At 34.2% G+C, this 26967-nt stretch overlaps 1 protein-coding gene across 1 annotated transcript; it reads right to left on the reverse strand.

Annotated features, from left to right (window-relative positions):
- Window positions 1-3430: 3430 nt before the first annotated feature.
- Window positions 3431-7002, reverse strand: LOC127073565 (protein NRT1/ PTR FAMILY 6.2). Its single transcript, XM_051014739.1, has 6 exons — window positions 6853-7002; window positions 6668-6770; window positions 5477-5694; window positions 4821-5362; window positions 4367-4710; window positions 3431-4267 (listed from the first exon to the last, which is right to left on the reverse strand). The coding sequence occupies exons 1-6, from the start codon at window positions 6853-6855 to the stop codon at window positions 3738-3740; spliced, it is 1740 nt and encodes a 579-aa protein (XP_050870696.1). The 5' UTR covers window positions 6856-7002; the 3' UTR covers window positions 3431-3737.
- Window positions 7003-26967: the final 19965 nt, after the last annotated feature.

The raw sequence follows: 26967 nt of genomic DNA on the forward strand, positions 1-26967 counted from the left end.
GATCCCTCAGTGGGATCCTTGCCGCCCATAGAGGCGATCAAAACGCTTGATTCGTTAGCGAGATACTTTCGTCCCATAAAAGCGATCAAAATGTTGGATCCCTTAGCAGGATCCTTGTCGCCCATAAGGGAAATAACATTTCTGGATCTCTAAGTGGGATCCTTGCAGCCTATATAGGAAATTAAAACTCTGAATCCCTAAGACAGGATCCTCGCCACCTCCTGGGATGGACAAAACGATAGGTCCCTACGAAGTTGTCAAAGGCATTTAAACTACTGCGTGGAGAATAATGATAACATATGTAACACCCTAAATCCCAAAACTTATATAAAAAGAATTACTCAAAAATTTAAGGTGTCACTATGACAACCATCCAAAAACTTCCGAAAACAAATTAACAACATGTAGCATAATTAACATAATAAAAACTTCAAAATCAACTTTCACAAATTAAGTATTAGGCTTTAAACCATATAATTTAGCATTAACTCAAAACATAATAAAAATTTCTTGTTCCCGAAGTTACATATCATAACATTTAACCAACTAAAAGCGCTAAACTATAAAATAAATGAAGATGAGCTTCAAGGTCATCTTCCAAACTCTAATCCTAGTTATCTGCAAGATCTCCATGGTGGACAACATAAAGCAAAGGGGTGAGAATACGCTCAAATATGTTAGCGGTGCAAAAGATCAGGAAAGGTGGCCTAAACAACAACAACAATCATCAATAGGTAATGTATTCACACAATAATCATCAATTCACAAATGCCAACCTGTATGTAATGTGACAACATCTCGACTCTATATGCATGCGGTACTAACTCAATATTTGGTTCTCTCAAGAACCGGGTCCCCCATTCTAAACCCATGAGCCCCCCTCCCCAGCCTGGGATAAGCCACCAGTTCCCTCCCTTTTGAACTAGTGAACATTCCTCTAACGAAACAACACAATGATGCATGTTCATACAAATCAATGCAACAACAATAATAATGCTTATGGCCCCCCTTCTGAATTATTATCCACCAATAATATTAACGATGGTCATCATCAATACATAATTAATCATCATATAATCATGCATTTCATAACAATACGAATCATATTCACATCATATAACATCACCGAACAACATCACCACATCAAATACATATCCACACAACACTCAATCATGTTAAATCGTCTTAGCATTAATTTATCCGTTTTCATCAATTAACTATTTGTTCTTTATTATTAACTAGTGCATAACAAGTAGACTATTAATTATTACAATTTTCAGTACCCATCTAGTCTCTTAATACATCACTATGGGATAGCCATACGTGTTGCCTTTCAAACACTTCAAACCGCACCTTATTTGAATTTTCGAAACTAAATTTATGGCTAAGGAAGAGGAAGATGAAGAAAAGAAAAAGGAAGAAGAAGAGGAAGAGGAAGAGGAAGAGGAAGAAGAAGAGGAAGAGGAAAAATAATAATAATAATAATAATAATAATAATAAAAATAATAATAATAAGAAGAAGAAGAAGAAAAGGAAGAGGAAGAGGAATAATAATAATAAGAAGAAGAATGAGAAAAGAGGGAGGATGTGATACCTATTTATATCCTCTGCCTCTAATTGATTATTTGTCGGGAATTAATTTTGGTATTCCCTCATGATTTGATTACAGTCAACGCGCTCTAATTAATATAATAATTGATTATTCTTTAGGTATAATCGATTATGTAGCACAAAAATTTGAATTTTGAAATTCAAGTATACTCTAATCGATTATGTCTTAGGTTTAATCGATTATTCATGTGGTTTTTAGATTTTTACGCTCCCTTTGGGCATTGGCATTTAGATTGGGCTTAACTTTGTTACTTTTAGCACCCTCAATCTTCAAAATTATGGCCCTTTAGCCTAGGTCATCCAATTTGATATGTACTCTATCTTAAAGGATTAAACAAGTCAAACAAAATATGTTAGTGATGAAATTGAAATCATTGAGCATATAAAAATACCGCTTGTCAGATATTTCCTCAGAACTTTCCGATTTGATTATCAACCAAAAGCTTTACCTCAAAATCTCAAAAACCTTTTAGAGAACTCCCCTTAAAGATAGAACGACGAGCCATCGTCAAAAGTCCATCTCTAAGGATTTTTTGATACGAGAGGTGGTTAAACATCATATGGAGAGACATGATTACCAATAATCTTCAGACTCCAAAAACATCAAGATCACCATGAATATTGAGCATCACCATCAATGCCACCGAGCAGCCAGACCACACATGATTGTTAAGCATTACCACCAATGTTAACACACACCTAGATCAAACATCATTAAAGGAATACCGTCAATGCCATCTGGCTTGATCTATAACTTGATCAAATATGACTACATGAGACCACCATATATATTAGGCAAAACTACGACTGATGAGCACTGCTAACTATGCCTACAACACTACAATCAAATATCATCAGGAACATCAAACTTCTCTTGCATACTCATATTATACACATCATTTGCATTGCTTCATAAAATTTGAAATAAGCACCTTCGAAACTGCAAAGAAATTTCTCCAAAACTGAATTAGGTTTTCACCTTTGATACCCAGATCTTCTTTGGTCTTGGTGCATTATTTACTTTAAGAGGTATGAATGCATTCCCTTTCGATCCTCTTAATTTAGCAAATAAAAACGGCTCAGGATGGGGATGCTTATTACAAAACTTGCACTTAAACATATGGCGATTAAACTTATTTTTATCATGCGATCTATCAAGTTTATAACTTACACCATTTTTATTAAAAGAAGCTTTTTAACTGAAAAGAATTAGGTTAAGCTTATCTTTTTCCTTAGTAAATTTCTCTAAAGTTTCACGTAAATTTGTTGCTTCAATTTTAAACGAATTGCAAGAATCACATTTAGCTAATTTTAAGGATTAAGGATTCACTTCTTATGCTATGAGTTTCTTTATAAAGAATCTTATTGTTGTTTTTCAAGAACTCGGAATAATCCTTAAGATTAGTAATGTTTTTCTCTAACTTTTCATTCTCTTTAGAGAGCTTAAAACTAAGTTTAAATAATTAATTATGAGTTAGTGAAGTTTCCTCAATGTCGTCTTATTTTAAAGCTCTGAGGCATACATAATCTTCTTCATCAAATTCTCCTTTTTGAGAAGACGCTTCACACGAGTTTTCTGATGTATCATTAGGTATGTTTTTTAAAACGTCTCTGCAAAAATCTCTACAAGCGTTTCTCAACGTTTCCTTCATTGATTCATCGTTTGTTGTTGTCTCTTCTTCATAAGTGACTTGTTGCTAAAATTACTTTATATTATTTCGTTTTTTAATCTAGTGCATGAGAATAATGGTAAAGAAACACAAGCTTCCTCCTAGTACTTAAGATCATTTGTCCAGAGAAAACAGTAGTAGCTTCAAAGTTTTGTGTGAGAATGGTGTTCTCTTTATAAATTCAAACCATCCCTTAACAATGTACATAAGGGAAAGATTACAAAGCAAGCCTGATTGAGAAAAAATAAAACTAACAAGGGCTTGAAAATACAAGATAATATGTTACAACTTTACACAAGGAAATCAACCTAAACATATTATTTCTTTAGTATCATCACCAAGAATACGAAATCAAACTCAACCCTTTCTTTGGATGCATCACATAACTTCCTACCTAGAAATCAAGAAAGTACCCACAACTATAATGATGGGTCTAATTCCCAATCTTAACATACTTTAGCACTTCTCCTCAACTGAAGATCCATTGATTGTTCCCATTTGCATTGATGGCTTAGCCTTCTTAGGCTTATACCAAAATGCACACACCAAAAATGCTACAAAATTGATTAAACTAAGTATGGTAAGAAGTGCATAGAACAAGTCAAGCCTTCCCTTGTTAATATGGTCAGCTAGCCATCCTTGTCCATCTCTAGTTCCAGTTACTTTCTTCACAACTGCCACAAGGAAACTGCTGATGAAGAAACCAAGCGATAGTGTTGTGAGGAAGAGACCTGTGCTCATTGTTTTCATTCCTTTTGGTGATTGTGTTATGAAGAAATCAAGTTGTCCTGTGTATATGAATGCTTCACCAGAACCAACCAAGAAAAACTGTGGGATTAGAAGAAAAACACTTATTGGTAGTGTTGTTTGATTTCCTTTTACACCTTTTGCCACGGATAATCTTTTCACCTCGCCTAGCGAAGCAGCTGCCATTCCAAATGCTGATAACAAAAGTCCAATGGCAATCCTTTGTAGGTTGGTGAAACCTATGAGACGAGACACCGAATTAGTACTAACTAGGAGGTTCAGAGTTTATATTATATGCATATGCATAACAAATCACGAATTACGAGTAGTTTTTATACCTGGTTTTCCCTTCATTTTCTTCCAAAGGGGCATGATGATTCGATCATTGACTGCGAGAGTGATTAGGATTGCGGCCACAAAGAAGACAGTGAGACATCCTGCAGGGATTTCAAAACCTCCAACATTCCTTTGCATTGTGGAGGCTTGTTCAACGGAAAAGGTGATCATTTGTGCATATGTGGTCCAAAATATAATGGTTGTGGCCCATATTGGTAGAAGTCTCACCATCATTTTCACCTCTTCCACCCTTGTCAGTGAGCATAGCTTCCATGGATTTGGACCAGAACCATATAAATCCTTATCAAAATCACCTTCTGCCACAATCGCCGCTTTCTCCAAAAAACTACAAAATCAGAAAATATTAAAAACAGAAAAGAATAGTAATCACAACTAGTCTTCACTAACTTGACAGAAACCATTTAGAAGGTTAGACGAAGACGAGCTTAATCTTACCGGAACTGATCCGTGTGTTCGATTCTAGATTCCTCAGGAGTATCATCATACAAAGATCCAACATTATATGGAAGTTCCATCTTCCTTTTCTTCACAGCTGCAACAATAACTTGGAAAATATGGACAATAGGGCTTCCTAAACTCTTCTTGTATCGGTATCGTTTAGTTCCTGATAAGAATACCAAAATGGCTATGATCATAGAAACCGAACATATTCCATAAGCCCAACTTCGACTAACTTTGTCTTGTATGTAAACAAGCACTGTCACGGCTGCAAGAGTTCCCAAACTGATGAAGAAGAAAAACCTGTTGAAGAAATAAGTCATTTGCGAATTCTCCTTCTCGTCTTTCTCGTCGAATTGATCAGAACCAAATCCTGAAATGCTCGACTTAAGTCCACCGGTTCCTAGTGCAATAAGGTATAGAGCCAAGTATAAGATTCCCATTTGGATTCCATTAGCCGGTTTGCAAATTTCGCCCGCGTGACAAGGTGGTGGACTTAGCCGTGGCAATTTTGTTGAGATTGCTAATGCTGCAGTACCCTGAAATCACCATTCCATCAAAGCTAAGAACACATGCATTGATATAACGGAATCCAAATAATGCTCGAAAAAACCCGAGTTTATTTCGGTTAAATATATATATATGTAACTAACCAGTGTTTGTATTGCAGCAAAGATTCCAATAGTCTTGAATCTTCCAAGGAAGGAATCTGCTAGAAAACCTCCAAGCAAACAAAGGAGAAACGACGTGCCCATGAAATCGGTCACGGTATTGGCTGCTGTTGAGCTTGGAAGATGCATGACTCCCATCAGATATGTCACCAAGTTCACTGCAATCCCCATTGTAGAGAGCCTCTCAACAATTTCAATCCCTGTCACAATTTACACAAGTACATTTTACTCTTAGATTTTGTCTCATGCAAAGATTCCTCATCATCTTCCCTAAGTATATGATCTAGATATATTAACTATTCAAGAAAATATTTACTTATAACAGGAACTAGAGTAGTATGGTAAGTGAAAAGTGAATATTAATCAAATAAAAAAAGGACAAAATATAGGAACAAAAGAGTTCATTCTAAATCCACCTAAAGTAGAACTCAACTTTTAGAAAGTAGAGAATAAAATAAGATTTATAAAAAAAAAGTTGATAAATAAGGAATATGAGTATCTTAATTCACATCAAAAACCTTATATATAAATATTCTTCTCTTTCCCCCTACTCCAAACAGAAAGTGACAGAAATTATTTTCAATCAACATGTAATAAAATGCTAAATAGTTCTTATTTCACATGGTTTGTTTGTCCTTCAATATTCTCTTCTTTTGTCTACTTCCTCAAATGCAATCATAACCCCCAAAATCACTTTTCTCATGTCATCTATTATTACTGTCAATTTTTTTCATTCAATAATAATGACTGAAACATGGTTACTGTTAAGTAATAAATAATTTAAGAGAAATTAAAACTATTAATGCAACACGTGTACTAACAACATTTTACAGCTGGTTGGTAATTAAAACCATTAATGACATCCAACTACTATTTCAAACTTCTAAGAGATTTCATGTGTTTAAAGTTAAGCTTTGTGTATGACTATACCTCAAGCTACTATTGCAATAAAAAAAAGACTTGTTAGAGAAGAGAAAGTGCTCCAAAAATGGATTATATCCTCTAAACTATGCAACACCATCTTCAAATACACTAAGTTTTTCTACATCATCAATACGAAGCACAGACAACTGACATTGGACGTGATCATAAGTGTCAGTATTGTGACGGTGTCGGTGTTGGAGTCAGATGAGCTATAAAAAATAGAATGGATATGCTAGAAACGTTACAAACCTAAAATAAGAGCAGCTGGAACCCAACCACCAGTTTTGGACCTATCAGCAGGGAAGCCTTTATAGTCCACAGCATCTCCAACTGTCCAACTCATTTTCTTCTCCTGAAAATATTCACACGAAATGTTTACAAAAAACAAAACTTGAGTTTTTAAGTGAAACACCAAAAACTTATCACAAACTAACCATGTTTTGAAGTTTCACAGAGAAAAGAACTATAGGTGCTAATGTAGAAAGAAAGAAGCTCTAGACTTGACTTTGTTTGTACACACACTTTAACTCAATGCATAGGTTTGTTATGAAAGCTTTCCTATTTATAGGGAAAAAGTGAGTTCAATAAAGACCAATAAGAGTTTGAAAGTGACAGGACCACTATGTTCATTTAAGAAAAATGGAGACAGATCACTCTTTCAAATAAAGTTAAGGATTAGGTTTGGCACACAAAATATAAAGTGGAAGGTTCTAGGATTGATTTAAACCGTTTGTTTTCTCAAAAGAAATTTATTTATTTGTGAGTATTATTAATGAGAGATAGTAAAAATTAAAGGTAATGTTGATTGATGAAGAGAGATCACGAGGAATTAGTGGAATATGGGAACAACATTGCAATCTGTGATCTTTTCTTTTGTGCTATGAAGGCTGTGATTGTGAGCCACTACATCATTGGATGACTCCTTCAAAGTGGTTTTCTTACCCCACTTTTGAAAAGGATTCATAATCTTTAGTTTTTGTTGTTGTCAATTGTGATTGTAGTTAGAAATGTAAGGACTCAATTGTGCCATTGATGAGGATTGATGGTTTGAATTGAAAGAAGGTTACGTGCATTCACATTGCTTGTATGAACAATAGAATACAATAATAGAACATAGATATACTTTAGATTATATTAACAGATTGGGATTCAAAAAAGATGCAGGATAACTAGAATTCAATATATTGCAATTTGCAGACCATACACTAATTTTGGACCAAGCAACGTGGGTTCGAACTAGTATCTAGACTTCGAGTTAACTTTCAAAAGAGAAAAATCCAGGGGTTCAATACATATCTTGATTTCTTGATGGTTGTATTTGATTTTCTTTCCTACTTAATTAGTCATTTCCCATTTGTTTTCATTGCATTATTACAGAAAACATCTCTCATAACGATTGGAAAAAGGATACAACCACGTCCGACCAATCAGTGTGAGGCAATGTGCGATTGTATGTATGATTCTTTCCACCACGGTCGTGCGACCGTTATTATAACTCAAGTAGTGCACAACCTATCACAACGGTTACTTTAAACAACCGTTGTTGTATGTCTTTTAATAAAATAAAATAAAATGCAGCAGTAGAACAACAAGAACAAAAACAAGAACAATAAGAACTACAACAAAAACAACAAGAATAAGAACAACAATAGAAACAACAACAAGAATACCAACAACAATAACAACAAGAAGAACAACAACAAGAACAATAAGAGTAACAACAAGAACAGTAGAACAAGAACAAGAACAACAAGAACAAAAGCAACTAACATTGCTAACTTAAATCCATATGTTCCTTGTCCCATTTAAGTTGGAGAAGACGTGATGAAGTTCTGAAATTTGCTAATGAAATAAATGATGTTTTCGAGTTTTGTTTATGGAAGAAATGATGTTTTCGAGTTTGGTTTAGTAGATAAATAGAGTGTCGTAAATGAAAGATGATGTTTGGAGGTAGAAAATAAAGTTCATCTAAGTTTTAGGTTTCACGCGGATCACTAATGGTAATATCTTGAGCTTGATACTCACTAAATGGACGGTAACGATTTGTCTAAGGACACTAAAAAAACTTAATAAAAACACTTATGTTTTCCCATGACCCTGAGTGACTTTTCACCACAGTTGAAAGTTCCAACAGTGGTAAAAAAGATTTCAAAATAAAAAATAATAAAATTGTAGGTGTTAGGATTCAAACTCATGACCATGAGCCACTTTTCACCATTGATGGAAAAAAACAAAAATGTAGGTGCTAGGATTCGAATTTATGACCATGCACCACTTTTTTACCAAGGTTGGAAGTTTCAACCGTGATAAAAAATGGCTTAAAATGAATAAAAAAACAAAACTGTAGGTGCTAGGATTCGAACTCCTGACCAGACGCCACTTTTCACCACGGTTAGAAGTTCCAACCGTGGTAAAAATTGGCTTAAAATGAAAATAAAAGGAAAACGTACAAGTGAATGGATTCTGGCCGAGGTGAAATGACATTACAAAAGATACTTTTTATAGTAGTGTTGGTCTTCCCATGAGGATTAAACCCCACAAAAGGACCTCTTAGAAACTTGTTTTGTTGAAGCTCCGCAACAGACTTGTTGTTTGGAAAGGTAAATTCTTATCACTGGGAGAACGTGTCACTCTATTGAATTATGTGTTAAATGATATCCCTCTTTTCTATCTATCCTTCTACAAAGCACCAAAAGTAATTCTTCAGGATATCATCAAGATCCAGCGAGCATTTTTGTGGAGCGGGAAAGAAAAAAAGAAAATGGGCATGTAAACCAAAACACAAGGGTGGATTTGGAGTTAAAGATTGTGAGATCTTCAATAAGGCACTTTTAAGCAAGTGGGCATGTAAAATTCTCTTAAACCAGGATACAAATTCGATTTGGCATTCTCTCCTGCTTTGCAAATACGGTGACATCAAGGATATGATTTTAGCCACTTCTTAGTCAGTTAACATGATAAAATGATCTATTTGGAAGAGAGACTTAAGAATTTGTATGGGGGTTCAAGGCTAGGATTCCAACTAGTTCGGTAATAGCATTCATTGTAAAATTAGGAAATGGATTCAATATTGACTTTTGGAGGAACAATTGGTTACTTGTGGAACATTTGTTTATGCAATTCCCTTATTTATCTCACTCTGTGTAGGTTGATAGGATTACAATTTCCAACTTATGGCATTGGATCAAGGATGTTTGGAACTTGAGCATTACCATAGATCTGATTCTTCTTTCTGATTCAACGACTTTGGGAGGATCTTCAGAGCATTTCATCCAATATCAAGCCATCTTTTGCTGAAATGGATATGTTTGTTTGGTGGCGCAAATCAGACACTTTCTCTGTTATATCAGAATTTCTTCGACTACAAGCTCTTTCCTACACAGGTTCTCCAATTTCTTCAGATCTGTCCTTAGTTCTTAGAAGCTTGTGGAAGTCAATTGTTCCCTTAAACATACAAGCTTTAGCTTGAAGGCTATTTCTCAATTGGCTTCAAACGAAAGATGAACTTGCAAAGCGTGAAATCATTTTAGGGCCACACAACATGGTTTTCCGCTTGTTCCTAGGTACAGATGAAACACTTCTCAATTTGTTTTTTATGTGTCGAAAGGCTGCACAAGTTTAGCTCAAGATTATAGATTGGATTGGTCTTAGTAGCTTACCCTCCAGTGGCAGCATCCTTGATCATGTGAAGTTGTTTGATGGGAAATTGAAGGGCAATATCCATTGGAACAAGTTTGGTTCTACAACTATCCTGAGGTTTTGATGATAACAAAATATAAGAGAATAATTTTTGTACTCTAACCTGTTTGTTGAGTGTGCAAAAAAACTAGAACAAATTCTGACTCTGAAGATGTCTAGAATGTGAACCAAAAAAAAGAAGCGTTCAAACAAACCAACTCTGATCTATCAAAGTCAACGTTCTGAACATAAGTTCTCAAGACTGACTCTGATATAAGTAACTATGAGCATCTACTTGTGAAATCTCAAAATCCAACATCCAAAGACAATGAAGACTCACCAAATAATTCTAAAGACAGATCTTGGAAACACTACTCAAGCTTTAACAATAAATATCAGAAGCCTCATTATTCGTTAATTTTGTTTGGGATGCTTGCATCATTAATCTCATTTTATATTTAGGTTGAGGACCCGTTATACTTCCATTAATACTTTATTTGCTTATAAAAAAATATATTTATGCATTTATATTTGGTTTTGGAGGAAGCTGTCTTTTTTGTTTTGTTTTTGGTATACCTTTCAACTTGTTTGTGTTTTTTTTAATAAATATGATATTATGTGCCACAACTGTAATGACTAATTTTTTAAATAAGAAATAATCGTTTTACTTTAACAAATTTAATAAAAAATTTAACACCTTTATATACACATGATTGAATTCAAATTCGTAACTTTCAATTAAGGTATAAAAAAATCTCTTATAAACAACTATCTAACTACAAAGGATCCGTAGATTACAATATTTTTTTAAAAAATAATTGTATAAAATGAATTCCACAATATATTTTAATTCAAAATTTTAACAACTTTTTTTCCTACGTGTAACTCTTACTCCCACTTAATATAGCATATAAGCTAGCAAAGCATGAATATTACTAAATCATGTAAATGGTGTCCCTTATTTAATAAGACATTTTTCATAAATGACCGTGTGAATTGCGTATAATAATCCCTCTTTCTATTTTAAATTTTAACTTGACCATTTCATGTAAACTAAAAAAGTATAATTTATTCAATTTATTTTATAAAAGTATCTTTTGTTAATAACATGTGAAAAATAAATAAATAATTAAAAATAGAATAATAACTAATAATTGATATAGTAGAAAAATGACATGTTTATTTGTCAGAAATGACATATAATTGGAAATAGATTGAATAACAAAGAGAGTTATACAACTGAGTATTAAAAAATGTGTGGTTAGCGTTGAAGAATATATTAGTTTTTCTTGACATGACTAAAGTGTTGATATTTCCTTTTCCTCAAAAGGAACTTTGTTGAAATTTTCTTTTGGTGACTTTAATATGGTTACACAAGTTGTTAAAATGTGTATTCATGCACAAATATTTTTTATTATTAATTTAACACATCAAAATTTAATAACAATTTAAAAATAAATTTGTGAGAAAATAATAATTATTTATATTTTTAGATAAATAATTCATTACTTAAATACATGATTTTAAAATTTGATATAAAAAATTATTTATTTTCGTGTATTTTTTTCTTTTACAAAGTAAAATTAATTTTGTAGTAGTTTCATTATAAATTCCAAAGAAAAAATATATACTTGAAAACTTACCGTTAAGAAAAATTACCAAAAAAATGAAAATGTTAAAGAAATTTCCCAAGACTAATGAAATACACCAACTTTTATTAAAAGAAAATGAAGTATTCATCTCGAACACCTCGTGTTCAAATTCTAACGATTTATATATTGTGTAAGTCCATATTTGTTTTGTCTTTTATTAGATCTTTATTAATAGAACAGTGAGATGTTGGAAATCTCCCAAAATTTATGGAGAATTTCAATCAATCTTGATGAACAAGATTGTTATCACCCACACTATAGTAATGAAAAGAGAAGAACAATGGAGAAAGAAAAAGTGTAAAGAACGATGAAGAAGAAGAGTAATAAAATTTTACAGAGTTTCTCTCTACCCACAAACCGTAGAAAACTTCTTATTCACTTTGCAACTGCAAAATACTGTGAATACAATGTTATAAATACTCTATTTACTTCATTACAAAAAATAAGGGTTACTCCCTCTATTTATAGATTTAGGTTAACTTGGACCTCAAGCCAAAGTCCAAAACTATAAAAGCCCAAAATAGCTAACACTACTAAAATAGGCATAAGTCGAAATCCTGTGTGAAGCAACATACTTCGACACTTCGACAGTAACACAACTCAACACACTATGTGGTTCGACACTTCCTTGTTCTATCGAGCAACCTGCTTCGACACAAGCAGTTACAATTCAACACACCACATAATTCATTGTGTCTAAGCTATCTACATTCATCATAGCTCTTAGTCTTCTGAACACTTTGACCTGCACTCCCTTCGTCATGATGTCTGCAATCTGATTCTCAGTTCTGCAGTGTTCCACATTCATCTTCCCATCTGCTACCTGCTCTCGAAGATAACGGAACCTTTTTCGATGTGCTTGCTTCGACCATGTGCTATCAGATTCTTCGCCAAATTGATAGCTGACATGTTGTTGATCTTCATGGTAATTGCTCCATGACTCTTCCATGTTATCTCTTCAACCAGATTCACCATCCATGTTGCTTGACATGCACAAAGAGAAGCAACTATGTATTCTGCTTCGCACGACGATAATGCCACTATTGACTCTTTTCTCGAACTTCAAGCAACTGATGCACCACCTAGCATAAACACATAACCAACTGTGGATTTTCGATCCTCAGTATCACTATACCAACTTGAGTCGGTGTATTCCACTAATTTGCATTCTTTTCCTTCATCAGATGCAGGAAACAAAATTCCATAGTCGAGAGTTCCTTTCAGATACCTTAGTATCCTCTTCGCCGCTGCTAGATGTGATACCTTTGGCTTCTACATGAACCTACTCACCATACCTACACTGTATGCTAAATCAGGCCTTGTGTGACAAATGTATCGAAGTGACCCAATAAGTCTTCTGTATTGGGTTGGGTCGACTTCATCTTCATTTGAATCTTTCGACAGTTGTAATCTGGGCTCAGCTGGAGTCGAAGTTGGGTTGCAATCTTGCATCTCAAATCTCTTGAGAATTTCGCCTGCATACCTTCTTTGATGCATCACCAAACCTCTACCACTCTTGTAGAGTTTGATGCCAAGAAAATATGAAATGTCACCCAAATCTGACATTTCGAATTCCTTGTTGAGATCACCTTTGAAGTCTTCGATCTCCTTCTTGCAGCTACCTGTTATCAACATGTCATCGACATAGAGACATAGTATAAGAAATTCACTCTGGCTTCTTCTTACATATACTCCATGTTCACTTGTGCACTTCACAAATTCCTTCTCTCTTAGAAAGCCATCTATCTTCTTGTTCCAAGCTCTTGGAGCTTGTTTAAGTCCGTACAGGGCTTTATGCAGCCTGTACACTTTTCTTTCTTTGCCTTGTTTCACAAACCCAGCTGGTTGTGCAACATAAACTTCTTCTTATAAGGGGCCATTAAGGAATGCACATTTCACATCCATCTGGCACATCTTCCAGTTGTTCATGTTTGCTAGACCAACAACCAACCTGATTGTTTCGATCCTAGCAACAGGTGCAAAAACCTTATCGAAGTCGATTCATTATTTCTAAAGAAATCCTTTCGCTACAAGTCTCGCCTTGTGTCGAATCACTTCTCCTTTGGGATTCAACTTCACCTTGTATACCCACTTCACATCGTTTGCCTTCTTGTCTTGGGGAAATTCGACAAGTGACCAAGTGTTGTTGACTTCGATTGACTTCAGTTCTTTGTCCATTGCTTTCATCCACTTCGAATCTTTCAATGCCTCAGCTGCATTGACAAGTTCGACATCTGCGTAGAAATCATAATGTACCAGCTCAGCTTCTTCATCGACCACATCATCTGATGTAATCACACATTCTTGCAACCTTGCAGGTATGTGTCTTGTTCTTTGAGGTCTTCTTGAGCCTGCTTCACCTATGACTTTTTCCTGTCGAACTTCTCTTTCGACTTCACTAGTTGGTTCATCATAAAAGATTCTCACTGAATCTTTCTTGATATTCTCAGTCCAATTCCACTCCTTAAGCTCATCTATGATCACGTCCCTGCTGATCACTACTTGCTTATTCACTGGGTCGAACAACTTGTATCCTCCAGTCGAATGATATCCTATTAGGATCATCTGACTAGACTTGTCATCAAGTTTTTTTATCAACTGATTTGACACATGTTTATGTGTTATAGATCCAAACATCCTCAGATGACTCAAGCTAGGCTTGACACCAGACCAACATTCTTCTGGCGTGATTCCTTCTAGCTTCTTCATCGGACATCTGTTCAGGATATATGTCGCAGTCTACACATCTTCTCCCCATAATTCTTTGGGTGGATGCTTGCCTTCCAACATACTTCTAACCATATTCATAATGGTTCTATTCTTCCTTTCTACGACTCCATTCTGTTGTGGAGTGTAGGGTGACACCATCTCATGCATAATCCCTTCTTTCACACATAATGCATCAAAATCTTTCGACACATATTCTCCACCATCATCAGTCCTCAAAATCTTGATCTTTCGACCGCTCTTCTTTCGACCATAGATTTAAACTTGGTAAATACCTCGATCACTTCACTTTTCTTCTGGATCAGGTAAGACCACAGTTTTCGACTGAAATCATCTATGAATGTAACGAAGTATTTCTTACCTCCAATCGAATACACCTGAAGAGGACCACATACATCAGAGTATATGACTTCAAGAATTGCCTTTGACCTGCTTCTTGCATCTTTACTGAAGTTGTTCTTATGCTGCTTCGCCTGCACGCATTCTTCACACACTTCATTTGGAATGTCGATTTCTGGTAATCCTTAAACCATATTTTTTCTCTTCAAATCTCTAATATCTTTGAAATTGAGATGGCCAAGTTTATAATGCCATATCCATTCATCTCTTCTGGCTGCTGTTGCAAGGCACTTATGCTCCATCACATTAAGATCAATCTTGAAGGTTCTATTCTGAGACATTGGAGCCTTCAAGATCAACCTTCCATTTGAGTCGAGAACTCTCATCATCTTGTCTTCGATCGACACCTTGTAGTTCTTTTCGACTAACTTCCCTATGCAGAGAAAATTTCTCTTCATGCCTAATATGTACAACACATTTGAAATTACTGACCTCTTGCCATCTTTCCTCATAATCATAACATCACCAACACCTTCAGCTGCTATAGTGTTGTCATTTGCAAATTTCACCATGTTCTTTATTGAGGGATTTAGGTTGACAAATCAATCTTTCCTTCCAGACATGTGTGATGAGCATCCTGAGTCCAAGTGCCACTGGTCCTTGAATCTCTCTTCATCTCTTGTTGTAACCATCAACAACGTCTCTTCTTCTTCATGTTTCGCCAGCTTTGTATAAGTTTCTTGATTCTTTTGCTTTTTTGAACAATCACTAGAATAATGACCATACTTATGACAATTGTAACACTGAATGTGACTCTTGTCTGGATTTTTACCACTGCACCTTCCTCTACCTGTAACACCACCTCTTTGGTTGCCTTGGTTCCAGAGTTTTCTCTGATTCGACCAATTTCCTTCTTGTTGTTTTTGACCAGTCGAATTGTTGTGACCTCCTCTGCCTTTGTTACCATTCCAGTTACCTTTTCCTTTTCTTTCTTTTGCTGATTGAGCCTGCAAATCCATATCACTCTTAGACTTTCCTGCAACTCTTTCAGCCATTCTTTGTTCATGAGATTCAAGCGTTCATTGAAGCTCTTCCTTTGTCAATTTTGACAAATCTTTCAACTCTTCTATGTCTACTACCACGTGGTCGAACTTTGGAGCCAACGACCTCAAGATCTTTCCAACAACAGATATTGATGTCAACACTTCTCCATATACCTTGATTTGATTCACCAGTTTCGTAACTTTGGTGAAGAAATCAGTTATGCTTTCATTGTCTTCCATCTGAAGCAATACATACGTCCTTTTGTGAGTTTGTAACCTCACCTCTTTCACCTTCTCCGCGCCTCCAAACGATTTCTCCAAAATTTCTCATGCTTCTTTCGCTGACTCTGCATCACTAACCTTTTCAAAGTTATCTGCATCACTAACCTTTTCAAAGTTATCTGCATCAACACATTGATGGATTATAAAGAGAGCTTTATAGTCTTTCTTCTTCAATTCTTTATGTGCAGCCTTTTCTTGATCCGTCGCGGCTTTTGCAAGCATTGCTACTTCTTCCTTCATAAGATCCCAAAGATCTTGATAACAGAACACAACCTTTATCTTCTTGCACCAATTATCATAATTATTGTTCTTGAGAATCAGAAGATTTGCTGGAAAATGTCCGTTTGGATGATTCGTTGTCATGGTGATTTTCTTCCCACAAATCAATTAACCAGAGCTCTTGATACCAGATGTTGAAAATCCCCCAAAATCTATGGAGAGTTTTTATCAATCTTGATGAACAAGATTGTTATCACCCACACTATAGCAATGAAAAGAGAAGAACAATGGAGAAAGAAAGAGTGTAAAGAACGATGAAGGAGAAGAGTAATAAAATTCTGTAGAGTTTCTCTATGCCCACAACTGTGTCAAACTTCTTATTCATTTTACAACTGCAAAATACTGTGAATACAATATTATGAATACCCTATTCACTTCATTAGAAAAAGAAAAGGGCTACTCCCTCTATTTATAGATTTATGTTAACTTTGACCTCAAGCCAAAACCCAAAACTATAAAAGTCCAAAATAGCTAACACTACTAAAATAGGCATAAGTCAAAATCCCGTGTAAAGTAACATGTTTTGACACTTCGACACTAACACAACTCAACACACTAGGTGGTTCGACACTTCCTTGTTCTATCGAGCAATCTGCTTCAACATAAGGAATTACAGTTCAACATGAGATTGATTCCTTTAAATTAATCAGTGTTATGATAGAATATCAAATTTATAAATCAATAATAAATAATATTAAAGAATAATAATATTTTTCTTTAAAAAATTAATTATAAAAATAATTTAGTTAATTCCAATGAAAAAATTGTGAATGGATGCGCACGATCAACTTACGCATCTATTTGAAAAAGTGATTATTTTCGTATTTTTTTTAAAAAAATGATTATTTCAGTATTACATTTGAAAAATATGATTATTTTAAAAAAAAAATCAATGAGTATCCTTTAAATTTTTTGTAGTAATTTAACTAATGTAGTTTAAATTACTCTATTTAAATATTTTTCATTTATAAATATAAAATGTTTTAGTAAAAAACAATATATAAATATAATTTTCATTTTCTTGAAAATACACAGGTAAGTTGTCCTTCATAAATTTAAATCAGTGAATTTAAAACTATTAAATCATCAATGATAAAAAGAACAACATTTGTGTATGGCCACACAAAAATAACCACCAATTATTTTTATGCTAATTGAAGTCCAACTAAATTGGTCTCTTTGTTGACCTAGTTTGTGACTTGCACTCATCTTAGCCACAGAAGCAACATATCTGCTTTTTGCTTCCTTTTTTATTATCCATCAGCTTATGCTTCTTCATTGACTCGTGTTCATGTTATTACTTAGAAACCATCAGCTTATGCTTTTAGCCACAGAAGCAACTAAATTGGTCTTTTTGTTTGCTTATTTTATTTTATCCATCAGCTTATGCTTTTTCTTGAGTCTCAGAGGCTGCAAGTATCCTCTCTTAGATTACCACAATATGTAACACCATTTAGATTTTGATACCATGTTAGAACAAAATGTGCGCTCCTAGTTGGCTATCATATTTGAGAGTAGAAATTTGATCGAAAATGCTTAGATTGATTGGACTCTAGTATTGAGAATAATTAGATTCATTGGACTTTCTTGGTTTCAATTGATATGAGATATTAAAGTCTTTGACACATGACATTTGACCAATCTTCTCCCATGCTTGAGAATTGCAACTTTATCTAAAGCCTTAAAGCTTCAATGGACTTTTTGTACTCCAAAAGTTTGCAATTTCTCAAAAAATAATACACCACATAGTCTAAGTCAAGCCAAGTTGAATGAACGACATTTTGTATCACCACAAGTGTTCCATCTCCATCTTATAAAGGCACATAAATATTTAATAACTCACATGCTTTAAAAATGTGTTATTTACACACAAAGTAGTAATAATGTAGGAAATGAAGAAAGTAGAAAATGGACAGGATTTTAGCTCATGTGTGAAAGTTATCCAATTTTAAGACTAATATATATTTTTCAATTCATACACGTCACTATATTCTAAGGGTCAGGTTGATGACGATAAGAGACTAATATAATGAATTTATTATATCTTGTTTTATTTGATAGAAAACATAATATAATAAATTAATCTATAAATTATTGTATAATGACTCTATATATAGTTAGAAAAATTTATCCTGAATATGTGATGAGTTAGAAACTACCATAATGTGATAAGAAAATAAAAATACGATTTACTCCTAAAAATAAAATTTGAAAAATAAAATTAAAATATAGCAATAAATAAATTAATATTAAATCCTAAATAAAAAATATATGATATTTTTTCTAGAGACATATATTGGATGGGTTAACTTTAGAGACTCATTCAATAAAAATCAATGAATTGCTAATTTTACCTTAAGTGGTGAAAAAATATTCTATGGAAATTTAAAATTGTTGTTAATTTAATTTCAAGGATATAACTTCGGACACACTTTGAGTCTCACTAAAAACACGTCTTCATAGAATTAGAGTTTGGTCTAATTCATCCCTATAAAATTGACTTGTAGGATGATGAGTGTCACTCTACATAAACCCTTGGTGCGTGGATATAAACGGTGGATGGTCAGAATTACCGATATGTGGGACTTGATTTTTCCATTACACCTCATTCCATCCAACACTTTTTTAGGCTTGGTGCGCATATATAAATGGCAGGTGACCCGAATCGATAGACTCGTGGTACCATGATAGATTTAAAGTTTAACTTAACTCATCCCTACAAAATCGACTTGTAGCGTGATGGGTGTCACTCTATATAAATCATTTGTGGGCACTATCTTTAACCAATGTGTATCCCAACACGCCCCATCTGAGTATCGCCCCATATTTTTCCTAAATTTATTTCGAAGATGCATCTCTTGCCACCCAATCAATTTATTACTATTTTAACAACTTAATGACTTTTCCGAAAGTGTATTTTTGAATTTGTGAAACAGGAATTTGAAAACATGTCACCATTGCATGTCAAACAATTCTAGATGTGCGTTTTTGGAACTGAAAAACATGATTTTTAATAAAACAGGGCCCTGCATGATCAAACAATATTACCATTTTTTCTCAAATCCCTTACAAAAAATCCTTCCATTCTTAATCAAGATTTCCACTTCAAATGTTTAATTGTGTTTCATCACATTAAAACGAGTAAAAGAAGCTGAAATTCAAGGTAAATGGCATTTATTTTATTCCATATTGCTCACATTAATCTTGTTTTTGAGTTGTAAAAGTTATGTTGCGTCCGGAAATGCATTTCTGGATTCTGTAGGAACTCCTACGGAAATGCATTTTTGAAATCGTTCAGTGTTCATTTCAATCTATTTTTGAATATTTTCTGTTATTGTTTGCATTATATATTGTGCACCTTGATGTTTCCCCTCAACCTATTGTATATATGGATGATAAACATGTTGATGTGAAGGAGGTAAATGTTGGAAACTAATTTTAAAATGGACAAGAGTTTGACTTTCATGATCATATGATTTAATGGATTCGCACGAAGGAATCCAAATTGGGGTTTGGTGTTGTAATCAGAAGGTCCGGTAATTGTTCAAATGGAAGAGTTGCATTTGTGACAATGAGATTCGAAAGAAATGGGAAGTAGATAACTCATCTCCAGAAGTTCAAATGAGATGATACCGGTTCGAGAAAATGTGAGTGTCCCTTAAAGTTGTGTGGTTATATTTTTCAAATAAAAAATTGAAATTTAACGTGATTTGTGGTTTACATAACCATGACATGTGTGACAAGTTAGTCGTCCATCCCATTGCATGTCGTCTTATGCAGGAAGAAAAGGAAATTGTTTCAGACATGACATTGAATATGGTGCAGGCAAAAAACATACTTGCTACTTTGAAACGTAAAAGACCTAAAAATATCTCAAATCAAGAAAGTATATAATATTTGTGTCCTTAACAATAAGGCATTAAGAGGGATATAACTGAAATGCAACAACTGTTGAAACTTTTAGATGATAACAGTTATGTATCTAAGTACCAAACGTGCGAGAATGGAGTAATTGTTCGGGATATATTTTGGAATCATCATGATTCCATAAAGTTGTTCAACACGTTTTCTATTGTACTCGTCATTGATTCAACTTATAAGACTAGCAAGTACAAACTTCCACTATTAGAAACTGTTGATGTTACCTCCACCGAGAAGACTTATTTTGTCAAGTTTGCATTTCTGAAGAGTGAAAAAGAGTAAAATGATACATGGGCTTTAGAAGTGTGTCGAAAAATGTTGAAGGACAAAGAAGACTCGCTGAAAGTTATTATCATCGACCGCGATACCTCATTAATGAATTTGGTTGCAAAGGTATTTCCTACATCATACGCATTACTTTGCAGGTATCACATCACAAAGAATGTGAGAAGTTGAGTTAAACCCGTGGTAGGGGAAAAAAATTAAGGGTGAAGACGAAAAAATGGTCAAAGCTAGCGTGATAATGGAAATAATGATGGATGCATGGAATATGATAATAAATTCTTCTTTGGAAGACTTATATGTCGATGATGTTATACATTTCAAGAAGATGTATGAGAAATATACAAATTTATTGAATTTTATGAATCGTTTTGTTCCTTCCATTAGTGCTTCGAAACCGGAGGAAAAATCAACGTGCTTCCCTGAATTGAGTCATCTTATAGAAATTGCACCAGATACAGCTTCTCATAAACATTTTTCCACTGCGCACTTCCCCACCTTAAAATCCAAATGTTTGTATTTTACGTATTGGATGGATTTTAAAAATGTGGCGCTTTGTTCATGTTTATTTGAAACCGGGATGCCATATATCTCTGACATCACCGGAGTGGACAACTCTTTCAATAAGGGAAGCTGAGACTTGGCCGAATTAGTTTTTGGAAAGGATGCGGGAATTCATTAAGTTGACCGAGATTGAAAGATAATCAAATAAACAAAAGTCAAAGGCAGTACCATCCATAGATATAGATTTAGACGATGACATATGTTTCCATTCATTTTAATTTTTATTCAACGATGTATTTATGTGGTTAGAGATGTTTTGTATGTAATATTATATTATTATTAATGATGTCAAATATATATATATTTTTAAAGTTTTCAATACATGTTTAAGTTTCTAGAATATTTATCCATTTTTTATTCTAAAACAAATTTTGTTTCTCACCATTTTTTAGATTGATTTTGTGTTAGGATGTTCTGAAAATGTATCTTTAGAATATCAGGATAGGGTGGTACTGAAAATGCATCTCTGGAAACGTTCCCTGTTGCAAGCTAGAATTTCTAAGGTCCATATTGAACTAGAACTTATATAAGTATGAGGCTTTCAACTCATATTTTTTTACCAAGTCGCATTACACCATAATGAACATCAAATGGTATGTCACATATGTCTACTTCAACGGCGAGAATCTCTCAATTGAATTTAAGTTCAATGAGTACACCCCCTCTTTTAGATCATTCATACTAGAGAATCTCCTACTATACTCCGACAATAAAAAAATTATGAAACTGGAGTATCATTCACCCTCGATTGACAGCGAAGGGAAGATTTATTTCAACAAATTTGAGATGAAGATTTAAGGGTTATGTGGAATACAATTTTTGTTACAAAATAAAATATATGATCGGGATAGATGCGATGGTAGCGAGTGTAACACCCTAAATTCTATTAATTGATTTAATTGAATTATTTAGAATTTTATTTGATTAATTGGTGTTTTAATTTATTTATTTTTGTAGTTCTGGGGGTAAGTATCCTTGAGGTAGAGGTATAGAGAGAGTAAGAGCTTGCCATATTTGTTTAGAATTAATTAGAATTTTAATTAATTATTAGAGTAAATTAAATTTTATTCGAGTTAATTGAATAAAAAAGTAAAATGATAGTATTGGGCCAATATGGAGAATTTGGAGAAATATAGGGGAGCAAGGAGTTAGGGAGCTAGAACAATAGTGTGACTTAAGAAAATTGAGTGTTAATGAGGTGATTGAAAAGAAGTGTGTAGAAACCCCTAATTTATATTTGAAGTAAGAGAGTTTGGAGAGTTTTACGTAATACATAATTTTATGGTGAGGAAAGGTCCATTGTTAGAACTTGAAGTTGCATCTTGTTGGAAAATCCAAGGTAGGGGGCTACCAATTAGTTGTATTGTATGATGGGGTAGTGATGAGAAGTCCTTAATCTCATTAGGATTCCTAGGTTTTCCTTTTGATGAATTATTTATGATGAAGTTCATGTACTATTATGTATGAAAATTCAACTTATGTTTGCTTTGAAACACCTCCATTGTTGTGTTGAAAAAGCTTTGAAAACATAACCTGAAAACCACATGTGATATATTGTGAATTTACTATTTTACTCATTGAATAATTGTAGTAGTTTAAATTTTGAGATCGGAGGATTTTTAAGGAATCGAAAGTGGAGCCTTAGAAGTGCCCCAATGGTGAAAATCACATTTTTTTCATTTCTGTATAGCGGTAATCGGTTAATGCGTTGGTGTAACCAGTTAACACTGAACTGATAAATTTTTTTTTTGAAATTTTTGTGTCTGTAACCGATTACGGGTTTTGGTTAACTGATTATAGTTGTTGTGTTTTCCATAAATGTTGATTTTTCGTTTTCAACAGTTTTCACCGTAGCTTGAGTTTTATAACTCGCATTGAGGCGCGGTTTGAACATTAGATAGCTAACACGCAAATCTATCTCATGGTGATGCTTGGTGAACTGTTTGAATTATAATTACGTACCTACTGTGGCAATGTTTATACTGACTTGTGTGATCGGTTAGCGAATCGTTATGGTTATATGATGATGTGTTGTTGATTTGGTGAAGTAACATGAATATATGCTTATGAAAATACATTTGTTGAGTTGCTATTGTTTATTGTTGTTTATTCATGTTATAACATTGATTAATTATTGTGCATGATGAATGAGGTCGTGCATAAATTGTGAGATGTGTATGGTGATTCTTTTGGTGAACCTTTTTGGTGAAAATGCATGTTGTTAGGAGTCATGCATCATTGAGTACGGGCTTCAGTCCAGTTTTGGTGTGCTCGGGTTCTATGGTGGGGATCAAGAGTGAGTATCCAATCTCAGGTGGGGATAGGTGAAGCTTTACATATGATTATGGTAATGATTTGATGTACTCTGGTCCTATGGTGGGGTTCAGGAGTGAGTAGCTGGTCCCAAGTTGAGATCGATGAAGCGTTACATACGGTGATGGTAACAATTTGGTTTGCTCTAGTCCTATGGTGGGGATTGGGAGAGAGATGAGCCTGGGTGTTCATGAATGGTACCACATGCATAATGAGTCAGTTGTGGAGTACATTACATACATGTTTGCATATGTAATTAATCGTTCATGATGTTGTGGATTCATTGAGAATATGTACATGTTATCATGATAGGGTGTGAGAATATGTTGTTGTTGATTGTGTAATGAATGTGTTCTTATTGTGTGTTCTTAATGACTTATTGGCAAGTGTACTGATAATGTCACAGTAATGTAAGACCCCAATTTTGACCCTAAGATCCCTCATTCTATCTCATCATTTGCATTAGCATTGGGATCATACCTTGGCATCCTCCCCACCCCTCATTCATTGGGTTTGTATTGGGAGAGATCACCAAGCACCATGTGATTATGCCATACTTTGTATTTTATCATATTTACTAACTAAAATACCAAAAATATGTCTTTGCATTTGTCTAATTCTTTTTGTAGGTAGGGCATGATCACCTTTGATCTATCAAGTTCATATCTAGGGTTTTAGACCCTTATTGCTAAAAGAGCTCAACCAAGGAATGATCCACGATAGCTAAGCATCACATATGTGTCCCAATGATCTCTACATGTTATTTTGATCAAGAATTCTTCAAGGGTTTGGAGTTGGTTTGCCTTGGAAACCCTAGTTCACCTGGGTATCTTGAGTAACTTCTTCACCAATTGATCAAATTTGTCAAGGGACACTTCAAATTTAATCATCTTATGCATATATGATCTCCCATTAGTCCAAAAAGTTAAGATAATTGCAAGTTAGCAAGGTGGTTGATGGTGGTTGGCCAGATGAATTCATCTGATCAAAACTGGGTTCCCCTAGACCATATCTCATACAATTTTCCTCATACGAAAATGATTCCAAGAGAGAAGTTACTCTAAATGACATTTTAAACAACTTTAATGTTGAGGTCTAGATCTAGTTTGGCTTGGAAAGTCATTTTCTAAGTTGAAACATTATAGGTCATTTTGTCTAAACCCTAATTTGAAAGTCAACTTCCCAAGACCATAACTTGCTCAATTTTTATGAGATGAAATATTTCCAAGTTGCATAATTAAATTAAAGGTGTCTACTTCAACTTTGATGTTTAGATATCTAATTCAACTTTTATGAGCATGTGATATGAGGATACATTATAGGTCATTTTGGACCAATACCATTGAACAAGTGATTTTCCTCAACTTCAAAAATGCATAACTCATTCATTACAAGTCCAAATGATGTAAAATTTGTTACCATTTTTAAGTTTTTTGAAATAGCTACAACTTTGATGAAGACACTTTTCTCATTTGGAGCTCACATAAAAAGTTAGCCAAGGTGGAATAATTGAACATATGGCTTGACACTTAGAAAATATTTTGACATGTTGCAATCTCCAAACTTCCACCTCAAAATTCATCATGATACAAGTTCCAAATGGAAAGGTGTTCAACATAAGAGTTGTTCCTCTTGGTCTAACCTTTCCAAAGAGTCCAAATTCAAGAATTTTGGACAAGGTTTGAGGGGTCTGCGCATAGCTTGAACATAGCTGTATCAGTTGGCAAGAATCATGCTTCAAACATCCAAATATCTTCAATCAGATCTCATTTCAGTTGATCTTGGACCTAATTGGATTGCTTCATGGGCCTGCATATACCCATGCAAGCGTGTACCTCACATTGCCAATTTTGGAAGTATTTTCAAGTGTGCAAATAACACTTACCATTTGCTATAAATAGAGGTCCAATGCTTTAGTTTGAAGGACCTTGCGCGCCAGCTTTGCCTCCAACCATTGAAACCCTCTCAATTCAAAGAAAAACCTGATAAATTTCAATTGAAATTTGAGTTTGAATCTCACTGTTTGGAGATTCAAAAACTCCAGGATCCAAAGCTTTGCATCATTCTTAATCCACTTCCCCAAGCTCCACAAGTAAGATCAAGCACAAATTGAAGCAAGAGAGATCCAGTTCTGCACAACATTGAAGGTATTTTTCTAGATTTTTCTTCTCTTCGATTCTCTCTCAATTCTCATCAATTCTCTTAGATCCTTGGTTGTCTGAAGTCCTACCAATGTAGGCAAGAAGATTGAGTTGCTTTGGTCAAATCGAAGCAACTCAGTTCACACACCTCAAAATTCAACTCCACGTATCTCTCTATATATTTGGAGTTAGGTTAAATTGAGGTGATATTCGTGATCTACGCCATTTTTTCTTTAAGATCATGTCCTCCTTTTCCATTTATGTTATGGTGATGAAAGAACCAGTCCGGCCAGGGTCATCGGAGAAGATAACCGGCCTTTGGCTCCGGCGATGAGCTGGAAGTGTTCTGAGCCATTGGATGTATTCAAAATGTTTTAATCAGGGACGTTGCTTGTGATGACCAAGTGTGTAGCGCGCTGACTAGCGTGCACCATGGAACGCACGTTTCTCACCACTTGATCTGCCACCTTAACTAATGAGGGAGATAAGTGGTCCACATTTTTTTTATTATCTGATTTTTATTTTTTATTTCTCCTATTTTCATTAATTCATATTAATTTTAATGTTGACCCAAAAAATATGAGAGCTTCACCAAAAAAATTTAAATAAAATCCTCTTTCATTTTCTGAATTAAAATTATTTTTTGGATCTTTATTAATATTTTTCATGATTTAATTGATTTTGTGAATAATTTTAATTGTTTAAAAATACTTTTAGGTTTCCAAAAATTCTGAAAAAATTTCTCCGAGGTACTTTGACCTTGTTTGACCTATGATAAATCTCATGGCCATTTCTTTGGTGTTTTGATGAGGTTTTAGGAAATTGACCAACCATATTTAATTTAATGCATTATTTTTATTATATTTAAATTGATTAAATGTCAAATTAATTGTGTAGAGCCATTTTAATTGACTTTGTGAATTTGACTTGTGTTGTTGGAGCTTGGTCAAGGTTGGTTTGACTTTGCTAGGTTAAAATCATTGGATTTAGGGGATTGATGGAATGTATATTCCATCTCCCAAAATGAATTAATGATCTTAACTTGGTAAAAGTCCTCCTTTGTCCAATTTGTGTTTGATCCATTCCCCCTCCCTCTTCATCTCATTCCCCTTCTTTATGCATTCATGTCATGGACCCATAATATCTATATATCCTAAGGCTAGTTGATTGCAAAATCAACATAAGTATGAATGAGATTAGGTCCTTCACGTTGCATATTCTTTTTGTGTGTGGTATGTTTAACGAGGATAGTTCATTATACTATGTCTCTAACATGCATTAACACAAAAATTCTATTGTCCGTCCTCAAATAGTTGTGACTTCTAGAT

Source organism: Lathyrus oleraceus, chromosome 4 (assembly GCF_024323335.1).
Source record: "Lathyrus oleraceus cultivar Zhongwan6 chromosome 4, CAAS_Psat_ZW6_1.0, whole genome shotgun sequence".
Lineage (NCBI taxonomy): Eukaryota > Viridiplantae > Streptophyta > Magnoliopsida > Fabales > Fabaceae > Lathyrus > Lathyrus oleraceus.

What these genes read in the sequence shown, in the direction of transcription:
- LOC127073565 (XM_051014739.1), bottom strand. An exon ending in GAACACACGGATCAGTTCCG is followed by an intron (nt 4,711 to 4,820) that starts GTAAGATTAAGC and finishes CTGATTTTGTAG; the next exon opens with TTTTTTGGAGAAAGCGGCGA. An exon ending in GAAAATGAAGGGAAAACCAG is followed by an intron (nt 4,268 to 4,366) that starts GTATAAAAACTA and finishes CTCGTCTCATAG; the next exon opens with GTTTCACCAACCTACAAAGG.